Genomic DNA, 22,158 nt, shown 5'->3' with positions numbered 1-22,158 from the left:
TACAAGTTGTCTGTAAATAATAACAGAAAATGTTTGGCTCTAATATAATGTGAGAGAAGATTCTTCATTTATCAATTTCTAAGCTGTTTGGTTATGGCCAGTGTTACATGTTTCATGTTATGTACATCCTTTGCTGTATAACAGTGACTTTATATCAAAATGAAGAGTTTTAATAAGAACAAGCAAAATTCCCAATAAAATGCTTGGTAGGCATATGTCATATGAGCATTTTATTTGGGTTACTGTTTGGTAGATGTATCTAACCCACGAAGTTTAAGTTGGGTTTCAAAATTTACTGTAATCCATTGCCCATTATCCTCAAGCTTGACATTTCAGCCAACACTACACTGTACGAGCTAATGCAGATGTTGCTTGTAATGAAAATGTTTGTGAAATTTGTAGTGGACTTTCTAAAGGTAGATATAATCAACACTAGACATTCCTTTCTACTCCCCAGGAGAATGTTATTGAACACAATTTCTATATCTCTTTCTCAGTTCCCTTGCTTTTATTCCACCTTCTTCCTCTGTCCCCGTCTCTCCTTCTTTCCCCATCTCCCTCCCCATTCTTCTCTACCACTCCCTATTTCTCTCTAATTCTCTGTAACCTTCATGATCTCTCCCTATTCCTCCTTACCCTTCCTTATCCATCCTTAACCTTCCCTATCCATCTGAACCCTATCCCTCCTTACCTATCTCTACTCCTCCTTGCCTCTCCCTACCAGTCCATCCCTATCTTTATCCCTCCCTCCCTCCATCCCTTTATCCCTCCCTCCCTCCCTCCCTCCCTCCCTATCCTTCTTCACCTCTCTCTTCCTATCCCTCCCATCCTATAGAATGGTTCATTTATTTTCCACAGCTGGCCTGTTGTAAGTGCAAAAATTAGTCGGGTTTGTTAGTAGCCATCGTGATAGTTGTGGTGAAGACAATTTTAAGCCTGGCAAACTTATGTTGATTTTAGACCAGTATGTTTAAATAAGAAGTAACTTGCAGAGAATTTGAACATGCACGTTCTGTAAAAATTTGATCTTTGTTAAATCTATATAAAACTTTTGTGAGCATCTGCAAATTAGGATGTGAATTCTTATAATTTGGGAGTAAAGAGAACACTACAACAGCAGAAGCATTGAGTCATTGACTGGCACAAACGAAAGACAAAGAAAACTTTCTAGCTTTTGGAAGAAATCCTTTGTTGACCTAGAGTACAAATGCATGCGAGTGCGTACACACACACACACACACACACACACACACACACACACACACACACACACACACACACACACATTCATGCCCCTACATTGTGTTGATACAGTGTACAGGCATAAATGATGTGTGTGTGTGTGTTTACACGGGCTAAAAAAAGGATTCATTATGATAAATAGCAAGTTTTCTCTCTCTTTCATGTGTGCCCATTGATGAGTAAACACTTCTGCTATTTGGTGAGTGGCCTCCTTCACACCTAAATTATTTATTTTATGCCAGAATTTTCCTTACTATATGAATGTGAATCATTCCTTCAAAATGTATGTTACAGCTGTGTACTACTTCATTTGTGTGAAAACTCATTTTCCTAATGTTTTAGACTCCACATGTTATAAAATGTAATAAAATTATTTAAAACCTCTCATTATCTTTACTACTTGAAAACATTCCTCTATTGAAAAATTGAAAATTTTAAGGTGTACGTCAAGGAGATGAAGTTTCTGTACACTATGATCCAATGATAGCAAAATTAGTCGTTTGGGGAAAAAATCGACGAGAGGCTCTCATGAAGCTGCGTTCTCAGCTATCATCATACTATGTAAGTTTCTCTCTGTCTGTCTGTCTGTCTGTCTCTCTTTTCTGAAACTTTATACAAAGTATCCATTTGATTAAGTTGATTCCTTTTACAAAGGTCAGTTAAATGAAAATGAGAAATAGGGTACCTAGGAAGAAAGCCAAGGACCTGATACTACTAGCTGAGAGCTGTAGTTGATCAATCTTCATGCACAGCAATAGCACATTGTAGGAGGACAGAATTCACAGTTCTCTGATGAAACATTTCACTATCTGTTAGTATTCTTTGTATGAGAAAGTTGTTTGCGGACAAGAGTATGTACATGAATGGACAACAGAAGTGAACTTGACTGTATCCTGACCATAACCACATTCATATCAACAAAAAAGGTAGCCTTATTACAGTAGTCAAACATTTTTGGTTTGAGAAAATGTGTACTGTTTCAGGTGTGACTCAAAATTGTAGAATGTCGTGCATCTGTAAATTTTTCATAAAGTAAAATTCCTTGTAGAATATTTGTCTTTCTCATTTGACTGACCCTTGTAAATAATTAGCTTATGAATGTTGGTTTTTAGTCTATAATGATGTTACTTAACTGCCCCATGGGAACTGTTAATATAGTTGCAACAGTAGTATGGAAAGGATAGATTTCTACTCCCACCTTAGGAGGTTTTGAGTTGTAGACAGACATAATGAAAAAGACTGCTAAAATATTCAAGCTTTCAGACAAAGACCTTCATTCAAACTAGAATAACACACACACACACACACACACACACACACACACACACACACACACACACGGCCACTGTCTCTTTGAGCTGGGGCCCAACTGCGACTGTGTCTCATGTGAACAGTGATTTCCTAGGGTGGGTGGTTGGGCTACGGAGGAGGCATGGTGCAGGGAGGGGGGAGGGAAAGCAGGGTACAGGTGGGCTGTGCTGTCTGTTGGAGCATTTGAGGATATGGTGGGACAGGATATGGCTGCTAGATGCACTTTCAGGAGGCAGTATACAGGGTATGGGGGGGGGGGGGGGGCGAGGGGAAGAAGAGGGAGATGGGAAAGGTTAGAAGTAGAGACAGGGAAAAGACTAATAGGTGCATTGGTGGGATGCAAGGCATGTGTAGTGCTTGAGTGGGAACAGTAAAGGAGATAGCTAGATGGAGGACAGGAACTAGTGGAGATCAAGGCTAGGGGTGTTATGGGTATGAAGGGTATGTTGTGATCAGACTTCCCAAATGCGCAGTTCAGAAAAGCTGGTGTTAGTAGGAGGAATCCAGATGGCACATGCTGTGAAACAGTCATTAAAGTGAAGCACATCGTGTTGAGCTGGTTGTTGAGCAACTAAGTGGTCCAGTTGTCTCTTGGCCAGAGTTTGGTGGTGGCCATTCATGTGGACAGACAGCTCATTAATTGTTATGCCCATGTGAAAAGAGGAACTGTGGCACTGTAATTGCAACTTAGTTTGTAGGTAACATGGTTGCTTTCACAGGCTGCCCTGCATTATTTGGTGGTGGGGGGATGCCTGTAACAGAACTGGAGTAGGTGGTAGTGGGATGATGTATGGGTCAGGGCTTGCATCAAGGTCTATTGCAGAGATATGAGCCATGAGACAAGGGGTTGGGAGCAGTGTTGGAGTGGGGATGGACAAGGTTATTGCATAGATTTGGCGGGCAGTGAAATACCACTGTAGACTGTGTGGGGAGGATATTCGTCATTTCAGGGCATGATGAGATGTAGTCAGAACCCGGGCGGGAAAAGTGATTCAGGTGCTCCAGTCTTGGATAGCATGAGAAGAGTGTTCTTTTGTGGCCAGACATGTGGAAGGTACAATGCTTCTTCCTTCATGACCTCTGTCTACTCAAATTCTGTCAGAGCATAGCCTTCACCAACCTAGTCCGGCAAAACCATATAAATCAGGCCCAAACCTCCTTACAGTACTCCACTGCATTCGTGAATTTCACCTGTTCTGCAATCACAAATTCGTGCATCCCACCTCCCATACAGATACTCTTGTCTTTGAGGAACCAGAGCAGCCAGCCAGTGTGGCCGAGCAGTTCTAGGCGCTTCACTCTGGAACCACGCGACCACTAAGGTCGCACGTTCGAATCCTGCCTCAGGCATGGATGTGTGTGATGTCCTTAGGTTAGTTAGGTTTAAGTAGTTCTAAGTTCCAGGGGACTGATGACCTCAGACGTTAAGTCCCATAGTGCTCAGAGCCATTTGAACCAGAGCACCATGCTCAACGCCACCTCAAAAAGCTCTCCAATCTTTTCATGTCGTACTCCTTCCTTGGAATACCAGTTTCCACCACCTCTACAAGAGCCTACATCCAACCTTCCCTGCATCCCATCATAACCACCAAACCCTGCCTCACAGACCTACTACATTAATCACACCCTCAGAAATGTCCTCTCACCACCACACAGAATCCAGAACCTAAACAGACCTGAAACACAATGATGAACCAGTCATCCAAAAGCATCAGTACCACCGAAGTACCAGTCCTTTCTAAAGGCCTTGCCATGTGTCCCATTCTCAAATTAAATCATGCTGGACTTGTTAAAGCCCTCTCCTTCTCATGGCCCCTGCAGTTGAAACACTTTTCCTCCACCAACCCTATCAATCAGACTCAATCCAAAACTAATATTGAACTTTGCCTGACTCATTTCACTTCTCCATCCAACTGTGATCTCCGTCCCCACTGCTTCCAAATCACCTCCTGTTAACTTACCCCAAATCTCTCAATTTTGAAACCAACCATATACCTGCAGAAAGAACGGAAATCCACCATCTAGAAACTGATCCAACCTTATAATCCTATCTGCAACAAAGGTTGCACCATTTTGGTTATAAACTGCAGGTATCACCTGGTAGAGGGACTCTGTCAGCTGTTAGATATGTCCACCTGCAAACCATGCCTCAGTGACCCCATTCCAGAAAACTAGAAGTATCTGCAGTCCTTTCTCAAATCCTTCAATTAATCCCAGAACTTCCCCCTCCCAACTTCTACGTGCTTCTACATACAAATCCAACCACACAACCATCCAGGGCATCCACTTGTGGCTGATTATTGTGCTGCCAAAGAGGGCATTTCTGCTCTTGTGGACCAGCAGCTTCAGCCTATAACCCGTAACCTACCCTCCTGTCTAAAAAACACCAACCATGTCATCTGCCAGTTTCCCACAGTTCCTGGTCCTTTATCACCCAGCTCCCTCTACACTAGCATTGGTAATCCCCATGGCCCCACTGCTATTGAACACTGTCTTTCCAACACCAGAGTGACTCTAAACCTACAAGCTCCTTCCTGATCACCATGACTTACTATATCCTCATCAACAATTACTCCTCTTTTGGAAGCATCACCTACAGACAAATCTGTGGAACAACAATGAGTGTCTGCATGGCAACATCCTATACCTACCTACTCACAGGCCACGTAGAGGAATCCTACCCACCACGCTACTCGTGGGCCATCTAGAGGAATCCTTCTCAACCACACAGACTCCCAAACCCCTCGCCGACTTCAGATTCATTGATGGCATCTTTGTGATCTGGGCTAAGGGTGAGGACACCCTACCCACATTCCTCCAGGACCTCAACACCTTTTCCCCCATTCGCTTCACCTGGTCCTCCTCCAACCAGTGAGCCATCTTCCTCGATGTTGACCTCAAGTCGAGGGTGGCTACCCATCAGTACCTCCTTTCACATCTGACCTACCAGCTGCCAACAATATCTCCATTTTGACAACGGTCACCGTTTCCATATCCAGAAGTTCCTTCCATATAGTCTAGCCACCCATGGTCTTCACATCTCAAGTGATGAGCAGTCCCTCTAAAAGTATATCAAGGATGCCACTGAGGTATTCACAGATCAAAATTACCCTCCCAACCTTCTTCAAAACTGACCTTCTGTGTCTTGTCTTTCCATTCATCTACCATCTCCCACATATTCACTGTCTGGCCACAAAATAGCACTCTGTATGTACCAGGACTAGAGCAACTGAATCACATTCCCCGCCAGGGTTTAGACTACCTCTCGTCATACCCTGAAATGAGGAATATCCTCCCCACTATCCTCCCCACTGTGGTGTTCTGCTGCCCACTGCACCTGCATAATATGCTTGTCCATCCTTACTCCAACCCTGCTCCCAGCTGCATGCCTCATGTGTCATATCTCTGTTCTACATCTAGATGCAAGAGCTATCCCATATGTCCTTCCTCTGCCACATACTCCAGTTCTGTCAGAGGCATCTGTGAAAGTAGCCATGTGATCTATGAACTAAGCTGCAATCACTGCGCCGCTTTCTATGTGGGCATTGCAGACTAGAAGCTGTATGTCTGCATGAATGACCAATGACAAACTGTGACCAAGAGACAGCTGGATCACCCAGCTGCTGAGCAGTCTGTCCAACATTATGTGCTTCACTTTAATGACAGCACCATCTGGATTCTTCCTACCATGCCATATTATCTGAACTGCACAGGTGGGAACTTACTCTACAGCATATCCTTTCTTCCCGTAACTCGCTGGCCTAACCTTCGTTAGTCTGTGTTCTCTGTGTGTCTTATCTTCTGTGCTCCCATCCAAGCATTACATGTGCCTTCTGTCCCACCAACACAACTACCAGTCTTTTCCTTGCCTATACTTTTCTCAACCTCATAGCACTGTGTGAATTTTTGTGTGCACACGCGTGTTGTGATTGTGTGTGTTTTCTATTTTGGGATAAGGAGTGTAGCTGAAAACTTAAATATTTTAGCAGCCATTTTCATTGTGCCTGTCTGCGACTTAGCACTTCCTCTGTGTGACGAGTAGCAATCTATCGTTTCTGTATTCATGTTATTCCATCATTAACTTTCCACAGTTTAATGTCGGTGAAAATTACTTCTGTAATGCATTATGAAATGTGCTCTGCTTGGCAGTTGCTTTGGAATGGCTGAATTTTTGCATTCTTGTGCTTGGCTGTTAAGTTACAAATAAAGAGCACCTATGAATAGATGTGCATAATATAATAAACTGTGCTGTTATTTAAACTCTGTTACAATGAAAAAACAAGTGCACTTTGCAAACAGTAACAAATGTGGAAAATTATCACCTACATTTTGTTGAAGGAATGGGTAAACGTTTCTCTTAAAAAAACTAGAGAGCTGCTCAGTGTGATATGGTACCATGAATAAGATTGGTGAGGATCAGTCAGTGTGGCCTGCAGATGGATGTGAGCTTCTATTTCCAGAGAAATATTGGATTTTGCAAAAGAGATACCTTAGACTGAGAAACAATTGTTTTTCCTATCAGGTGCAAGGTAGCAGAATAGAGTGGGAATAAATGGAAAGGATTAAGTTCAGATACATACCATAATATGAACATGTTTTTCAGTGATGATTTGGGAAAAACGGGGAATAAATACAAAGCAAATGAAAAGCCAGTGAGATTAAGAATTAATCTTTTGCAAATTAATCAGCTGTGAAATGTGTACTGCCTTTCTCTTTTCTCTCTTGTGTTTAACTTTCCAGTAACTTTGATAATAGTGCACTGGAAATTTCATGTGGATTATTAGTACAATTTTCTAATTATGGAGTATCCTCTGTGCCAATGATTTACACCATGATAAGTATTTCAGTAAGGAAATCAGTAATTGCTCACAAATCACTATGAAATTATTTTAACTTTTAAACACTTCTGTGACACAATATAAAAGTTAAATAGACATGCAAAAGAGATCCGCTAGTAAATTCAGTTATTAAATTACACATTTTGTATTTCACACAACATTTCAAGATCGTATGTATAGTACATAATGCACTTGTCTCAGCGTTTCACTTGTAGATGTAAATAGTTTTTAAACTCGTCTTAAGCCATGCTGTGTAGAGCCTCCAGGAATTTTTATTTTGTCTCTTATGAGTTTTGAAAGTGCTTTCCTTTTGTACCTCATTCTATGGGCCAATAAAAAATAAAAAAAATGTAAGGAGTTGGGGAAAATCAAACAAGACAGATGCTAAAGTGTTGTCATTTTGTTGGCCAAAAACTACTTGAAACTCATTTCTGTGTGATTTGGAATGTTGTTGTGGAGGAAACTGACATAAGAGGAATCAATGAGGCCCAGAGATTGGCAAGGATGAAGCTGAGTGCTTGTTCATGGCTGGGAGACGGCGAGAGTGGAGGGACAAATTCCATCTGGAACATTGAGTGTAACTAGACTGTATGGATGAATCCTGATGGCATAGTTATGGAAGCATCTATTTCTGTGGAGTGCAGCTTACTTAGCAACCAGGTGATTAAATTTAATATTGGGCACATTTTGGTAGTGCCTACTGATGTGGGTAGACATCTAGTAATTTATTATGAGCACACAGAATGTGCCACAGCTGACATATGATTTCGCTTCTTTTACATAAACCTTTGTTTTGTCTTTGGGAAATAGCTATGACCATGCTGCAATAGGAGGGAGCAGATGGGTGTATGGAGCAGACCTTACATTGCGTTTGGATTGTCGACAGGAGAGTAGCACTTGGTCTGCAGGATTGAGAGTTGGAGTGGCATGTGAAAAGGCTGTGGTGTTGCTTAAGTTAGTTGGGCAACTGAATACCTGTTTGGGAATGAGAGTAGGATTTTGAGTATGATACTACTCATCTCAGGGGTTGGCAAGACATAGTCATGTGTATGGGAGAATAGGCTCAAATTGCAATGTTGCATTATTAACCATCATGGGTCCTGTAACCTCCTCTCAGGACATGCAAAAGACCAAAGTTTTATAAATTATATAATTTTTGCATCCTCTGAATGTTGACATAACAGCAGAAAATGGTTGGACTGTGTTTTTATGAGAGATATATATTCGTAAGCTTGGGGAAGGACAGTTAGAGCAAATTGTTACAGTGTGTATTTCAAATCTCTCTTCACCACAGCTTTCAAGATAAATGCATCCATTTGCAAATTTATGTTGGTCACTTTTGATGTTTGGAGGACATAATAAAGATTGGAATTTGGCTCTGTGGTACAGTGTTAGTGCTACACAGTGAGAGCTGGCACAAAATGTTTGCTGGACAAACAGCTCTGCCTGCTAAGGATGGGGCATTTTCATTGATGATATTTGTTATTCATACGGGCCCCGTTAAATGTAGGATCAGTTGAAAAGTTTTACTGCAATGCAAACACTTGAAAAGTCTGCTCTACAGTGATGATTTCCATTAGTCTGTCGCCCCACCCCCCACCCACCCTCCCCCGAAAATCGTCTGAGTCTGGTTATGTAGTTGTGCCACATGCAGATATCGATGCCAACTGCAACCACTTGCTTGTTTCTTGAAAGCCATTAACAAGATAACAGTAATTTTTCGATACAGTTATCCCTGTGAATATTCTTGTGTGAACTTAATTTTATGGTTAAGTTATTTGTGTAACTGTGTAGTGAAATTTGTGACAAATTTTGGTAATTTTGTCTTTTAAACAGATCACAGGTCTTGACACGAATGTGAACTTTCTTTTGGATCTTTCAAAACATGAAGCATTTATAGATGGTCAAGTGCATACTAATTTCATAGAAGAACATCGAAATCAGCTGTTGACTGATCAGAATACAATGCCTTCTGATGAACTAATTTTGCAGGTAAGAGAAAAAGTTTGGCTTCATTTTTTGTTTTCTCGACTGTATTGTTTCTACATAACTGTATTCATTGCACCCCACCATTGGTGTAGTTTCTTTCTGATGCTTATAACAATAAGTGCCAAGATGCCCCACAAGAAATTAGTCACCTAATATTCGCTTTGTGTTGTGTGTGCTGTTGTTTGGACCACAACTTCCATAGCATGTATGCAGTATATAATGGAGGAGGATTTCTATATTTCATAGGGGTTGTCAAGTGGAGCATGGACGAGTGTTGAAAGGTGACTGTTAATATGATTGGCATGTTAAAGAAACAGATGAATATCACTGCTCATCTAACTGAATTTTCTTTGCTGTATACATTGTATTAAGATACTGTATCTTTTATGTAAGTTAAACATGTGGTGTGTGAAAGCATTTGGGGTCAGCCTGCTTAACTTTACTGATTTGCCATTTTATGCTCATTGGACCTTATTCTCCAAAATGCTAGGATTCCAAGGATCTTATGCTTTCTTAACGTATCCCAAGACTCCAAGTTGGCTGTTGCTTAAGTCCTACAATTTTTGTGTTATTTTCTGTTATATTGTGCTATATTGTGCTATTCATTGATCATTTATGTTGACAAATTTAAGGCCATCGGGCCTTCTTACATCTAACCTGACAGATTATATTGCGTTCATTATGACAAATGTTATAAGGGATCTTACCAGTAATATGGAATCCAACACTTAATAAATAACTGTGGAATATATACTGAAAACAACAGTAGCTACACCAGGAAAAAAAGAAAGAAAAAAAAACTGTTTATATTCTTTCATGAAACATAGAGAAGCAAAGAAAAGTTTCAGGCAGGTAGCTTTAAACTGTGGGCACAAACAGTGCCTGGTAGAGGGGGGGGGGGGGGGGGGGGAGTATTGTGGTAGAACACAAGTAATGAAGAGAGGGAGAAAGAAACTGATATGACTGATTGTGAAACAAAGAGAGGAATAAGCATAACTAGGAGAAGATGGAAGCATTTGCTTTGTTGATTGACAAACAGATCTGGCTACATATGTTAATTTCGTAGGGAAGAGGTATGATGTTGACAAAAGGAAGTACTGCAGCTTTTTTCCGAATGCAACAGGGCTCTGACTTGTGCGCAGGATGCAGTCTTACTTGTTCCAGAGGCAGACAGTGGCTACAGAGTAGCAGTTAGTGAATGTTTTTATTTTATGGACAGATACAGCAAAGATGCTAGATAAGCGACACCTTGAGCATAACTGGCTGTATGAAGCACTGACATCGTAAAAGAGACAGATGCTGCAAATATAAAACACACAAGCTAATTAAACTAAGCTCTGTCTGAACAGGTCTTGGAAAACCCAATGGTACTGAATGACTGCTGTGTCATCCTCGGCCTGTAGGTGTCACTGGATGCGGATGTGGAGGGGCGGTGTTTGGTCAGCACACCACTTTCATGGCTGTTGTCAGTTTTTGTGATCAGAGTTGCTATTTTTCAATCAGTTAGCTCCTCAGTTTGCCTCACAAGGACTGAGTGCACCCCGCTTGCCAACAGTGCTCAGCAGATTGGACATTCACCCAACCAAGTACTAGCCAAGCCCGTTGATCTGACGGGAACTGGTGTTACCACTATGGCAAGGCCATTGGCCAAAACAAACAACCATTGATGGTTATTTATAACCAACCAGTTTTCATGATGTGCTCTTGTAATATTACACCACTAAAGTGAAGGCTTGGCATAATGGGTGGTTACACATTGATCGATTATTTTATTATTGGGAGACCACATTATTTCATTAAACAGTGTTAGTGGTGGTAGCATCATTGTTGGTGGCGTGACTGTGAAGGTTAAACATAAGGAATATTCACAGCTAAACCACGTCCAGGAAGATCTCACTGACGGGCAGAGACTGTAGGTTACTGCGAAAGCTAGTTGCAAAAAACTGCATGCAGTCAGTGGAAGGAATCACTAGAGTTCTAAATGCCACCAGCACTCCAGCTAGCACAATGACCATGCATAGGGAGTTGAAACGAATGGGATACAGTATCGAGCAACTCCTCTGTAATCAATCCTAAATGACACTTGAAGTGCAAGCAATGCCTCTGGTCAGTGGATGACTGGAAATCAGTGATTTGGAGTGATGAATCATGCTATAACTTGTGGCAATCTGATGGAATGGTTAGGGTTTGATGAATGCCCAGAGAATGTTATCTGCCAGCAGTGAAGTATAGCAGAGATGGATGGTGTTGTGTTATGTGGAATGTTTTTCATAGTCAGGGTGTGGTCCCCTTTTTGTGCTTAAGAAAATGCTAAACACAGAAGAATATAAATACATTTTACGGTATTGTGTACTGCATGCAGTAGTGAAGCAGTTTGGCAATGAAGATTGTTTGGCTCAGCATGAAAATGCACCCTGTCATAAAACAGCGTCTGTCAGGCAATGGGTTGCAGACAATAACATTGATGAGATTGACTGGGCTGCTCAGTCCTGACCTAACCCAATGGAACATATTTGGGATGAGCTAGAATGTCAAATTAGCTCCAGACCCTTGCGTCCAGCGTCACCACTGTCTGCAGATTCGGGCTTGAGAGAGAATGGGCTGCCATTTCTCCCAGACAATCAGACACTTCATTGAAAGTATCTCCCATAGAGTTCAAGTTGTCATACGGGTGAAGGTTGGAGACACCCTATAGTAATGTCTGCTGATAGATGTCTGGCCATTTTTGATGGGTAGTTTATATGTGTGTGTGTGTGTGTGTGGGGGGGGGGGGGGGTTAGATGATTAGTAATTAATGATTGGGTGGTAGTTAGACAACTAGTAATTAATGATAAGGCATTAGAGAAAAATAGTGAGGTGTGTGTAAAGGCCTCTAGAGATACACTGATGAGCCAAAACTGTATAAAACCCACTTAATAGCATTTTGGTTCATCTTTGGAACACATTATCGCAGCAGTTGTGCATGGCATTGATTCAACAAGTCATTGGTAGGTTTCTGGAGGTATGTGGTGCTAGATGTGTATGCACAGATCATGCAAATACAGCAAATGTTATGGTGGTTGTTTGTAGGCAAGGAGTTGTTGCCCAACAGCTTTTCAGATCAGGCAAATTTGGTAGCTGTTTATGTTGTCCGCAGCTGTCAAGGTGCCTTGGATTACTACCATAGGTTCCTTGGAATCTGAAGTGATGTCCCCATAGTATAATACTGCCCCCACTGGCCTGTGTCTGTGCCACAAGCATGTTTTTGAGCAGCTGTTTGTCTGGAGAGCAATGCGGAAACAACCATCGACCTGGTGTAACAAGAAAAATGTTTCAGCTGATGAGGCAACACATTTTCATTGATCCACAGTCCAATTTTTTTTTATCTCGTCCCACTGCAGTCATAATTGGTGATTTCATTGTCTCTGCACGAAAACATGTTGGTGTGGAACCCCATACTCTCCAATGTGCACTGGACGGTGTCTTCCAAAACACTTGTTCCTGCACCTGTGTTGGACTCTGTCATCAGATCTCCTGCAGATTGTTGCCTGCTCTGCCTTACAAAGTGGAATGTCCCGAGACCTCCAGAACCTTCCAGAAGCTTTCCATAGATACTCACGACAGTAGCACACAAACAGCCAATGAGGTTCGATAATTTCCAAGATATTCGTTCCTTGGCAGTGGGCCATAACAATCTGCCCCTTGTCAAAGTAAAGCCCACTAGTATGCTCTAACTTCTTTGGCACATTCTGAGGTCAAATGGGGCTGAGAGTGTCCATGTAGTTTGTAACCTCTCCCGTCCATTGTTCCATGAACTGACTATTCTGAAACCCATAGCCTGCCTGCTAATATGCTAACTTGGCTATGCCCAGGCACTCCTGGACTGTGGAATTGTTAGCTTGTGTAGACTATGAAGAGTGAATGCGTAATATATGATTTAGTAGATTTACTGTGTTTGATGATTAACTGCAGTCAACTTTTAACAAAGGTAAGCAATACAGAAAGCATATAATGCTGAAAATGTTGTTGTAGTATTTACATTTGTAATACCGTTGTGCGTGTTGCTGATAGTGTTGAAAATTTACAATGAAGTACGTTGATACTACGTTATACAATATATAATAGTCTGAAATACATTAATTATTCCATACTGATATCTTACTGATGTTTGTTGTTCTGTAATAACAAAAAAGGAAATAATAGTGGCATAAGTTACCACAAATTTTCGACTGGTAATGACCTAAGAAATGCATGGTTAAGTCTGATTTCTTGAGATAACTTCATGCCGAATAAGTTGTCAAGCTCATTAGTAGTTTGCAGTCAACAGTTTACCAAGGCAGACTATAAATCTGGTTCCAAGAGACAGATTCTCAGAAAAGGTAGTATTTCCAGCAGATTTCCAAATTATCCTCTCCTTAAAATTCCAATAGTAGCGTTATCTAGCCGACAAATTGAAAAACAGTCTCCAAATGATCAGGTGTGTTGTAAACGTGAAAGAAGCGCAAGTCCTGCACAAGAAGCCAGCACTATTGTTCCATTAAATGCATTCACATAAGCTGCAGTTCAAACAGAAGACGAAAGACTTTCCAAACTAAAAGCCTTGGAAAAAGAACTAAGATCACAAAAAACTGAAACATGGAGATATAACAAAAAACTGAAGATTGAGGAATGTAATATTCACATGCTGTCAGAACGACTTGCTCAGTATGAAAGTAACACCTATCACAAAAACCTGGAATCATTAATATTAGAAGAAAGTGAGATGTCTAAAATAGAATTCTTACTGTAGAAAATAAAAAAAAAGGTTAATAAAAAGTCGACTCTCTGATGTAAGGAGATAATAAATAAATACTGGCAATACAGCATCCCAAAGGTTACAAATATGCCAGAAATTTTGTGCTGAAATTGCCCTGTAGCTGTACTCTTTCTCATTTTGTTGGTGATATTTTGCAAGAAACAGGAATTATGCCATTGGTAAAGTCAAGATCAGCATAAACTTACACTGTCTGTGATAAATGAAACAGAACAATGTGGTTTTTTTGTGCTGTGCTTGGTAACACACAATACAAAATAAACGTCATAATGATGAAAAGGTTGTGTCAGTGTAAATCACTGTCTCCTAAAGTGCCACATCCAGAAAACTGTGAATGGCTGCTCTTTCTAGCTTTCAACCAATGTCACATTTTAAAGAATTTGAGGTCTTTCATTCTAGAAAGAAGTATGGTTGATGGCGAGGGAATGATTTCTGGGAAGTATGTAAAAAAAAAAAAAGCTGTAAACTACAAAGTTCAGAAATTATAAAACCTGCCAGTTTTCTTTCTAGGAAACTTCTTGATCCTGCAGACTTCAAGAAAATGAATGTTAAGTGTGTGAAGCAGTTATTTTCACCAGAAGTAATTGTGACACTAAAACTTCTTGAAGACAGTAGTCACATTCATAAGATAGGTTTGGATTTTACTTCTTCAGGAGCTACAGTAAAATACATGGAGCATGTGTTAAAATGGTACACACTTCATGATGTCAGCAGTACATCACATCATACAAGTTCTCGCAATGATGACAGAATGCAGTACCTTTCAGTTAACAATGAAAGATTGGAATAGCTACAGAATAAATTTCCACATCTATATTGAAAAGGAAAGGGCTCCATTTGAGAAGCAATTTCTAAATAATGAAACTTACAAAGCCATTTAACTTAAACCATCTTGACAGCTAAATGCGTAAAACATTTGCTAAATAGTGGATTTCACTTTGTCCTCAGTGTCAGTTTTAACAGTGACTGTGTAGAAATGTTCCTTAGCAGATTGCAATTAACAGCTGGCAATAACGACATGCACAACATTGACCTTTAGCATGAATAGAATTTTGAAAACTGATTTATTGTCGGAACCTTCATGTACCGACAGAGACATGGACAAAATGCAGTTTCAATGTGGAAAAATTCACTTACGAAACAATCACCACCTCTTAGTAAGGTAAAAACAATGGGAAAGTACAATTGCCTGCAGATATTGTCAGCATACTGGCTTGCACTGTTGTGATACGACGTCTGTCTTTGAGTGTATAATAGTGTTGCCTTATGCACCTACCAGTGTTAAAATAATCTGATATTACCTTCTCAGAAAAGTAAAATTTCAATTTTTCCTAAACCACTTTTAATAATAATTAAAAACCAATGTAGTATAAGTTTGAAAATTTTAAACTAAGCATGCTCATAAAGAGCTTTATTTTGTTTTCAGTTGTTGTTGTTGTTGTTGTTGTTGTTGTTGTGGTCTTCAGTCCTGAGACTGGTTTGATGCAGCTCTCCATGCTACTCTATCCTGTGCAAGTCTCTTCATCTCCCAGTACCTACTGCAGCCTACATCCTTCTGAATCTGCTTAGTGTATTCATCTCATGGTCTCCCTCTACGATTTTTACCCTCTACGATGCCCTCCAGTACTAAATTGGTGATCCCTTGATGCCTCAGAACATGTCCTGCCAACCGATCCCTTCTTCTAGTCAAGTTGGGCCACAAACACCTCTTCTCCCCAATCCTATTCAGTACCTCCTCATTAGTTATGTGATCTACCCATCTAATCTTCAGCATTCTTCTGTAGCACCACATTTCAAAAGCTTCTATTCTCTTCTTGTCCAAACTATTTATCGTCCATGTTTCACTTCCATACATAGCCACATTCCATACAAATACTTTCAGAATTGACTTCCTGACACTTAAATCTATACTCGATGTTAACAAATTTCTCTTCTTCAGAAACGCTTTCCTTGCCTTTGCCAGTCTACATTTTATATCCTCTCTACTTCGACCATCATCAGTTATTTTGCTCCCCAAGTAGCAAAACTCCTTTACTACTTTAAGTGTCTCATTTCCTAATCTAATTCCCTCAGTATCACCCGAGTTAACTCAACTACATTCCATTATCCTTGTTTTGCTTTGTTGATGTTCATGTTATATCCTCCTATCAAGACACTGTCCATTCTGTTCAACTTCTCTTCCAAGTCCTTTGCTGTCTCTGACAGAATTACGATGTCATCGGCGAACCTCAAAAAGTTTTTATTTCTTATCCATGGATTTTAATACCTACTCCGAACTTTTCTTTTGTGTCCTTTACTGCTTGCTCAATATACAGATTGAATAACATCGGGGAGAGGCTACGACCCTGTCTCACTCCCTTCCCAACCACTGCTTCCCTTTCATGTCCCTCGACTCTTATAACTGCCATCTGGTTTCTGTACAAATTGTAAATAGCCTTTCGCTCCCTGTATTTTACCCCTGCCACCTTCAGAATTTGAAAGAGAGTATTCCAGTCAATATTGTCAAAAGCTTTCTCTAAGTCTACAAATGCTAGAAATGTAGGTTTGCCTTTCCTTAATCTTTCTTCTAAGATAAGTCGTAGGGTCAGTATTCCCTCACGTGTTCCAACATTTCTACGCAATCCAAACTGATCTTCCCTGAGGTCAGCTTCTACCAGTTTTTCCATTCATCTGTAAAGAATTCGCGTTAGTATTTTGCAGCTGTGACTTATTAAACTGATAGTTCGGTAATTTTCACATCTGTCAACACCTGCTTTCTTTGGGATTGGAATTATTATATTCTTCTTGAAGTCTGAGGGAATTTCACCTGTCTCATACATCTTGCTCACCAGATGGTAGAGTTTTGTAAGGACTGGCTCTCCCAAGGCTATCAGTAGTTCTAATGGAATGTTGTCTACGCCCGGGGCCTTGTTTCGACTCAGGTCTTTCAGTGCTTTGTCGAACTCTTCACGCAGTATCATATCTCGCATTTCATATTCATCTACATTCTCTTCCATTTCCATAATATTGTCCTCAAGAACATCGCCCCTGTATAGACCCTCTATATACTCCTTCCACCTTTCTGCTTTCCCTTCTTTGCTTAGAACTGGGTTTCCATCTGAGCTCTTGATATTCATGCAAGTGGTTCTCTTTTCTCCAAAGGTCTCTTTAATTTTCCTGTAGGCAGTATCTATCTTACCCCTCGTGAGATAAGCCTCTACATCCTTACATTTGTCCTCTAGCCATCCCTGCTTAGCCATTTTGCACTTCCTGTCGATTTCATTTTTGAGATGTTTTTATTCCTTTTTGCCTGCTTCATTTACTGCATTTTTGTATTTTCTCCTTTATCAATTAATTTCAGTATCTCTTCTGTTACCCATGGATTTCTACTAGCCCTCGTGTTTTTACCTACTTGATCCACTGCTGCCATCACTATTTCATCCCTCAAAGCTACCCATTCTTCTTCTACTGTATTTCTTTCACCCATTCCTGTCAATTGTTCCCTTATGCTGTCCCTGAAACTCTGTACAACCTCTGGTTTAGTCAGTTTATCCAGGTCCCATCTCCTTAAATTCTCATGTTTTTACAGTTTCTTCAGTTTTAATCTACAGTTCATAACCAATAGATTGTGGTCAGAGTCCACATCTGCCCCTGGAAATGTCTTACAATTTAAAACCTGGTTCCTAAATCTCTGTCTTACCATTATATAATCTATCTGAAACCTTCTAGTATCTCCAGGGTTCTTCCATGTATACAACCTTCTTTCATGATTCTTGAACCAAGTTTTAGCTGTGGTTAAGTTGTGCTCTGTGCAAAATTCTACCAGGTGGCTTCCTCTTTCATTTCTTAGCCCCAATCCATATTCACCTACTATGTTTCCTACTCTCCCTTTTCCTACTGCCGAATTCCAGTCACCCATGACTATTAAATTTTCGTCTCCCTTCACTACCTGAATAATTTCTTTTATCTCATCATACATTCCATCAATCTCTTCGTCATCTGTGGAGCTAGTTGGCATATAAACTTGTACTACTGTAGCAGGCGTGGGCTTCGTGTCTATCTTGGCCACAATAATGCGTTTACTATGCTGTTTGTAGTAGCTTACCCGCACTCCTATTTTCCTATTCATTATTAAAGCTACTCCTGCATTATAGTTTTCAGTTATACAGCTTAATTCTGTTATACTTTCATCATTGGGCTATGTTGGTGGATATGTCATAATGAAAGTACTAAAGGAAATAGCCTGTTATACAGACAAACATCTGAGTTCAACCTTTTTGCTTAAATCTCCATACAATGGATTCGGTATATTGCCATGTCATCACAGGGAACAGCATGTGTTATCCATCTGTGCCCATTGTGAATTTGCAAATGCAGTGTTGGATTTTGTGACAAGTGCTCTCCCATACTTGCAAACCCATGGCATTAGAAAACAGTTGGAAATATATATAGTCCCAGAACTAGAAAAATCAGTTTGTTTTTGTTATAACAGTGGGGAAAACCACCCAATACTTCTTAGTGCGATTGTGTGTAAATATTTCTTACCAATTGTGCTGAAGCAGATAGCTTCCTTTGCTATAGAAACTTATGAAAAACTGAAGTTTTTCAACTCCAAACTACTGAATCGAAAGATGCTGTTTGTTTTAACACTATAAACTTGGCACTTAGTAGCAGCTGGTAACAGTTAGCACTCAGCACTCTGCAGCGACTGGCTGAATTACACATCGTATCAAGCTCAGGTATGGAGTGCCGAGGCTGATAGAGCGTAATTGTGGGCCAAGGTCAGGGGCGATTATGCCCTTGGATTTCCCCATTTGCTGCCCGTATCTTTGTCAGAATGATTCCCATTTGTCTCTGCTCCACTTATATACTTTCCTTACTGCAATATGTGTCTACAGTCCACCAGGCAGCATTCAGTCTCATGGAGGTCAGTGTTCAATCATGGTGTTTTGCTCATCACTGTAGGTAAAATGATGATATGAGGAGGAAGCAGCTACTTTTGTTCATGACATTGTGTGAAGCAGTGTGTTCGAAAAAATCACTAAAACTAAGCCTTGGACATGGTTTGGCAATATCAATTCATTTTGGTGGGCAGTATGTTGGTGTTCCCGCAAAAGTATAAGTGAAATTGTTATGTTGTAAGAGGGTTCGCTGCTGTCAAAATGGAGGGTATATTTGTGATATATTTGTGATGGGTTGGTCTAATAGGATAGATGTTCTTATTAAATCATCAGAGAGGTGCATTCAATATCAAGGAATATTGTTCACTAAGTTGAAGAGAGTAAGGGAAACTGGATACGAGGTGTTGATGTGGAGGAATAGAGTGTCATAACTGTTGACCCAGGGGCTGTAGGTGTGTAAGAGCTTGTGGATGTCTGGCAAGGGAGACTGCAGAACTTATCAATTATTAGAGAGATGGTTCCTTCAGCACAGTTCAAAGAGCTAACCCTGGAAAATGAAGAATTTATGTGAATTATTAAGCAGCTGTTTGCCTGTGGTGTGAAATTGTTCCCTACAATTGGATGATAAAGGTTGTCCATGGGATCTGTTTCAATGTTGTTTTACACAGTGAATTGAATGCTGTTGGGAGGGTGGTGGGGTGGGAAAGGGCAGATTGTAAAATGGGTGATATAGCTGTTCTCGGAGGTTACTGTGACTCTGGGTGAAAGATGCTCACTTCAGGACTGAGGTAGATGGTTGTGGATGGGGGTGATAGGATAGGCCTTACTCATAATGTGCTCCATATTGTATTACTTGTTTAATGGAACAAGAAAAGGTGGTCAAGGTCCTTGTAGCAAATGTGAGGAACTACATCTGTGCAAGCTCTTTTGTAACAATAGATGTAAAAAGTGTGTTCAACCAAGTGAGAAACTGCATGAGAATGGTATTTTTTGTGTCTTGTTCATGGAGGTATTGAGATTCAAAAGCATACGAGAAAATGGTAAATGAGATGTGTTTGTATACAAGTCAAGAGGCTTATTTGGATAAGAACTGCTTGACACTGCATGTGTGATACCTCCTGGTACTCATATGTCAATGAAGAGACATCTTGGTGTGGAAGAAGTGGTAACTGATGAACAGCAGTTATATTGGTGGATGAGGGGTTATTGTGTGATGAAGCCTTATTGTGACCAGCATTTCTTACAAAGCTGTTAGAGGGACAGATTTCTGTGTAAACTTGACTAAACTCAAAAGGAACAAGTGGATTTGGCAGAGGACATTAAGATCCTGAAGGAATAGAATATACTTCTGTCATGAAAATGCCATCAACAACTATTAATCAAATGAACAGTTCAGGGTTGTGGGCTGTTAGGAAGAGTTCTGGAAGGTGGATCACAAATAATCTTGCATAGAAGAGTACCTTATGAGTGCCAAGACTGTTCAAGTAGTTACTCCGTCACCGTAATTTTCAAATGAAAGGTAGTTGTGTGGAATTCCGTTATTCATTATATTTGTATGGAACATGGAACTACTTTTATTGTCATCAGAACACAGGGAATGTGTGAACTACAAGGAAGCCTCTGCTTATGAAAGGTAAACAATGTTGTGACAGATTGTGTTCACTAACAACCTGAAAATTAGCATCAGTTTTTGGCCTCATTGGAATCAGATTTTTGGGAAATGATTAGACATATAAATTAGATTAGACATATAAATTTAAATAAAAATAAATAATTTAGACATATAAATTTAAAAGAAGATGCCATGTTATTGCTCAGAGTCACATTGTAGCTGTATGATGACTTCCCATGTACCTTTGGATGTATACGATTTTGATTACCAAACCATATACCCAAAGGCGAAGGCTTCATGCTTTGAAACTGATTGTCAGCAGTAAGAAAGGACGTAAAAATAACACTGGCCAAGAATAAATGGTTCACATTTGGAACGTTTGCTTTTGCAAACACTTCAACAGTTATTTCTCAGTTTAACATTTTTAGTTGCCTGGTTCACTTTATTTGAATATTATAAAAAACACTGATTAAATAACATGACTATTTATATCTTCTTTGTACATACAGATCACAGACAACTGTTTATTTCACCACAGACAACTTGCATTCTGCTTCTACTCTAGTTGCCAACCCATGAAAACATACAGCAAACATAGTGTTTTACCATTCCAACACCCTCTTTATAATGTGATATTTGTTTTAAATAAAACTAAATCATCATACAGTATTTAAATATTTTTGCACTTGCACTCTTCCTGTTCCTTGAGTGTTATGCATAATTAGCATCACAATAATTATTTAGATTAATTGTGTCATCTTCTGTCTTCTTACAGAAAAGCTCTGTAATAGACCTAGATGCAAGATCTGTCCCATACATCCTCCTACCACCACCTTCTCCAGTCCGGTCACTAACATTACCTATCACATCAAAGGCAGGGCTACCTGTGAAACCAGTCATGTGATCTACAAGCTAAGCTGCAACCACTGTGCTGCATTCTATGTAGGCATGACAACCAACAATCTGTCTGTCCGCATGAATGGTCATTGCAAACTGTGGCCAAAAAGCAAGTGGATCACACTGTAGCTGAACATGCTGCCAAACATGATACCCCTCATCTCAATGACTGCTTCACAGCCTGTGCCATATGGATCCTTCCTACCAACACCAGCTTTTCTGAATTGTGCAGGTGGGAACTTTCCCTGCAATACATCCTATGTTCCTGTAACCCTCCTGGCCTTAACCTCCATTAGTCACTGTCCTCCATCCAGCCCCCTCCCTGTTCCCATTCCAACACTACACAGCTATCATTTCACTGCCACAACCAGTCTTTTAATTTCTTTTATTTTTATTTCTCTCCTTTTCGCTACTTACCCACCCCCTTCTCCGCACCTTCTCTCCTACCCTCCGTCCAAACTGCAGCACTTCACTGTCCGCCACTCCCATCATACTATCCCTCCCCCTCCCCCCTCCCCACCCTAGCCTCCTCCTTACCCCCACCCAGTCACCACTCCCATCGTGCACTGGTGTTGCTGCTCGCAGTGTAGTTTCACC

General features: G+C 40.4%; 1 protein-coding gene across 1 annotated transcript in view; it reads left to right on the top strand.

Annotated features, from left to right (window-relative positions):
* LOC126237136 (methylcrotonoyl-CoA carboxylase subunit alpha, mitochondrial) overlaps positions 1–22,158 on the top strand; it is a 95,889-nt gene that overhangs the window by 47,292 nt on the left and 26,439 nt on the right. Inside the window, exons 8-9 of the mRNA XM_049946963.1 lie at positions 1,682–1,803; positions 9,228–9,383. Coding sequence (XP_049802920.1) covers positions 1,682–1,803; positions 9,228–9,383 — 278 coding nt within the window. The remainder of the gene's footprint in view (positions 1–1,681; positions 1,804–9,227; positions 9,384–22,158) is intronic.

The sequence above is a fragment of the Schistocerca nitens genome, chromosome 2 (assembly GCF_023898315.1).
Source record: "Schistocerca nitens isolate TAMUIC-IGC-003100 chromosome 2, iqSchNite1.1, whole genome shotgun sequence".
NCBI classification, from domain to species: Eukaryota; Metazoa; Arthropoda; class Insecta; order Orthoptera; family Acrididae; genus Schistocerca; species Schistocerca nitens.
This window is presented reverse-complemented; position numbering and strand designations above follow the sequence as displayed.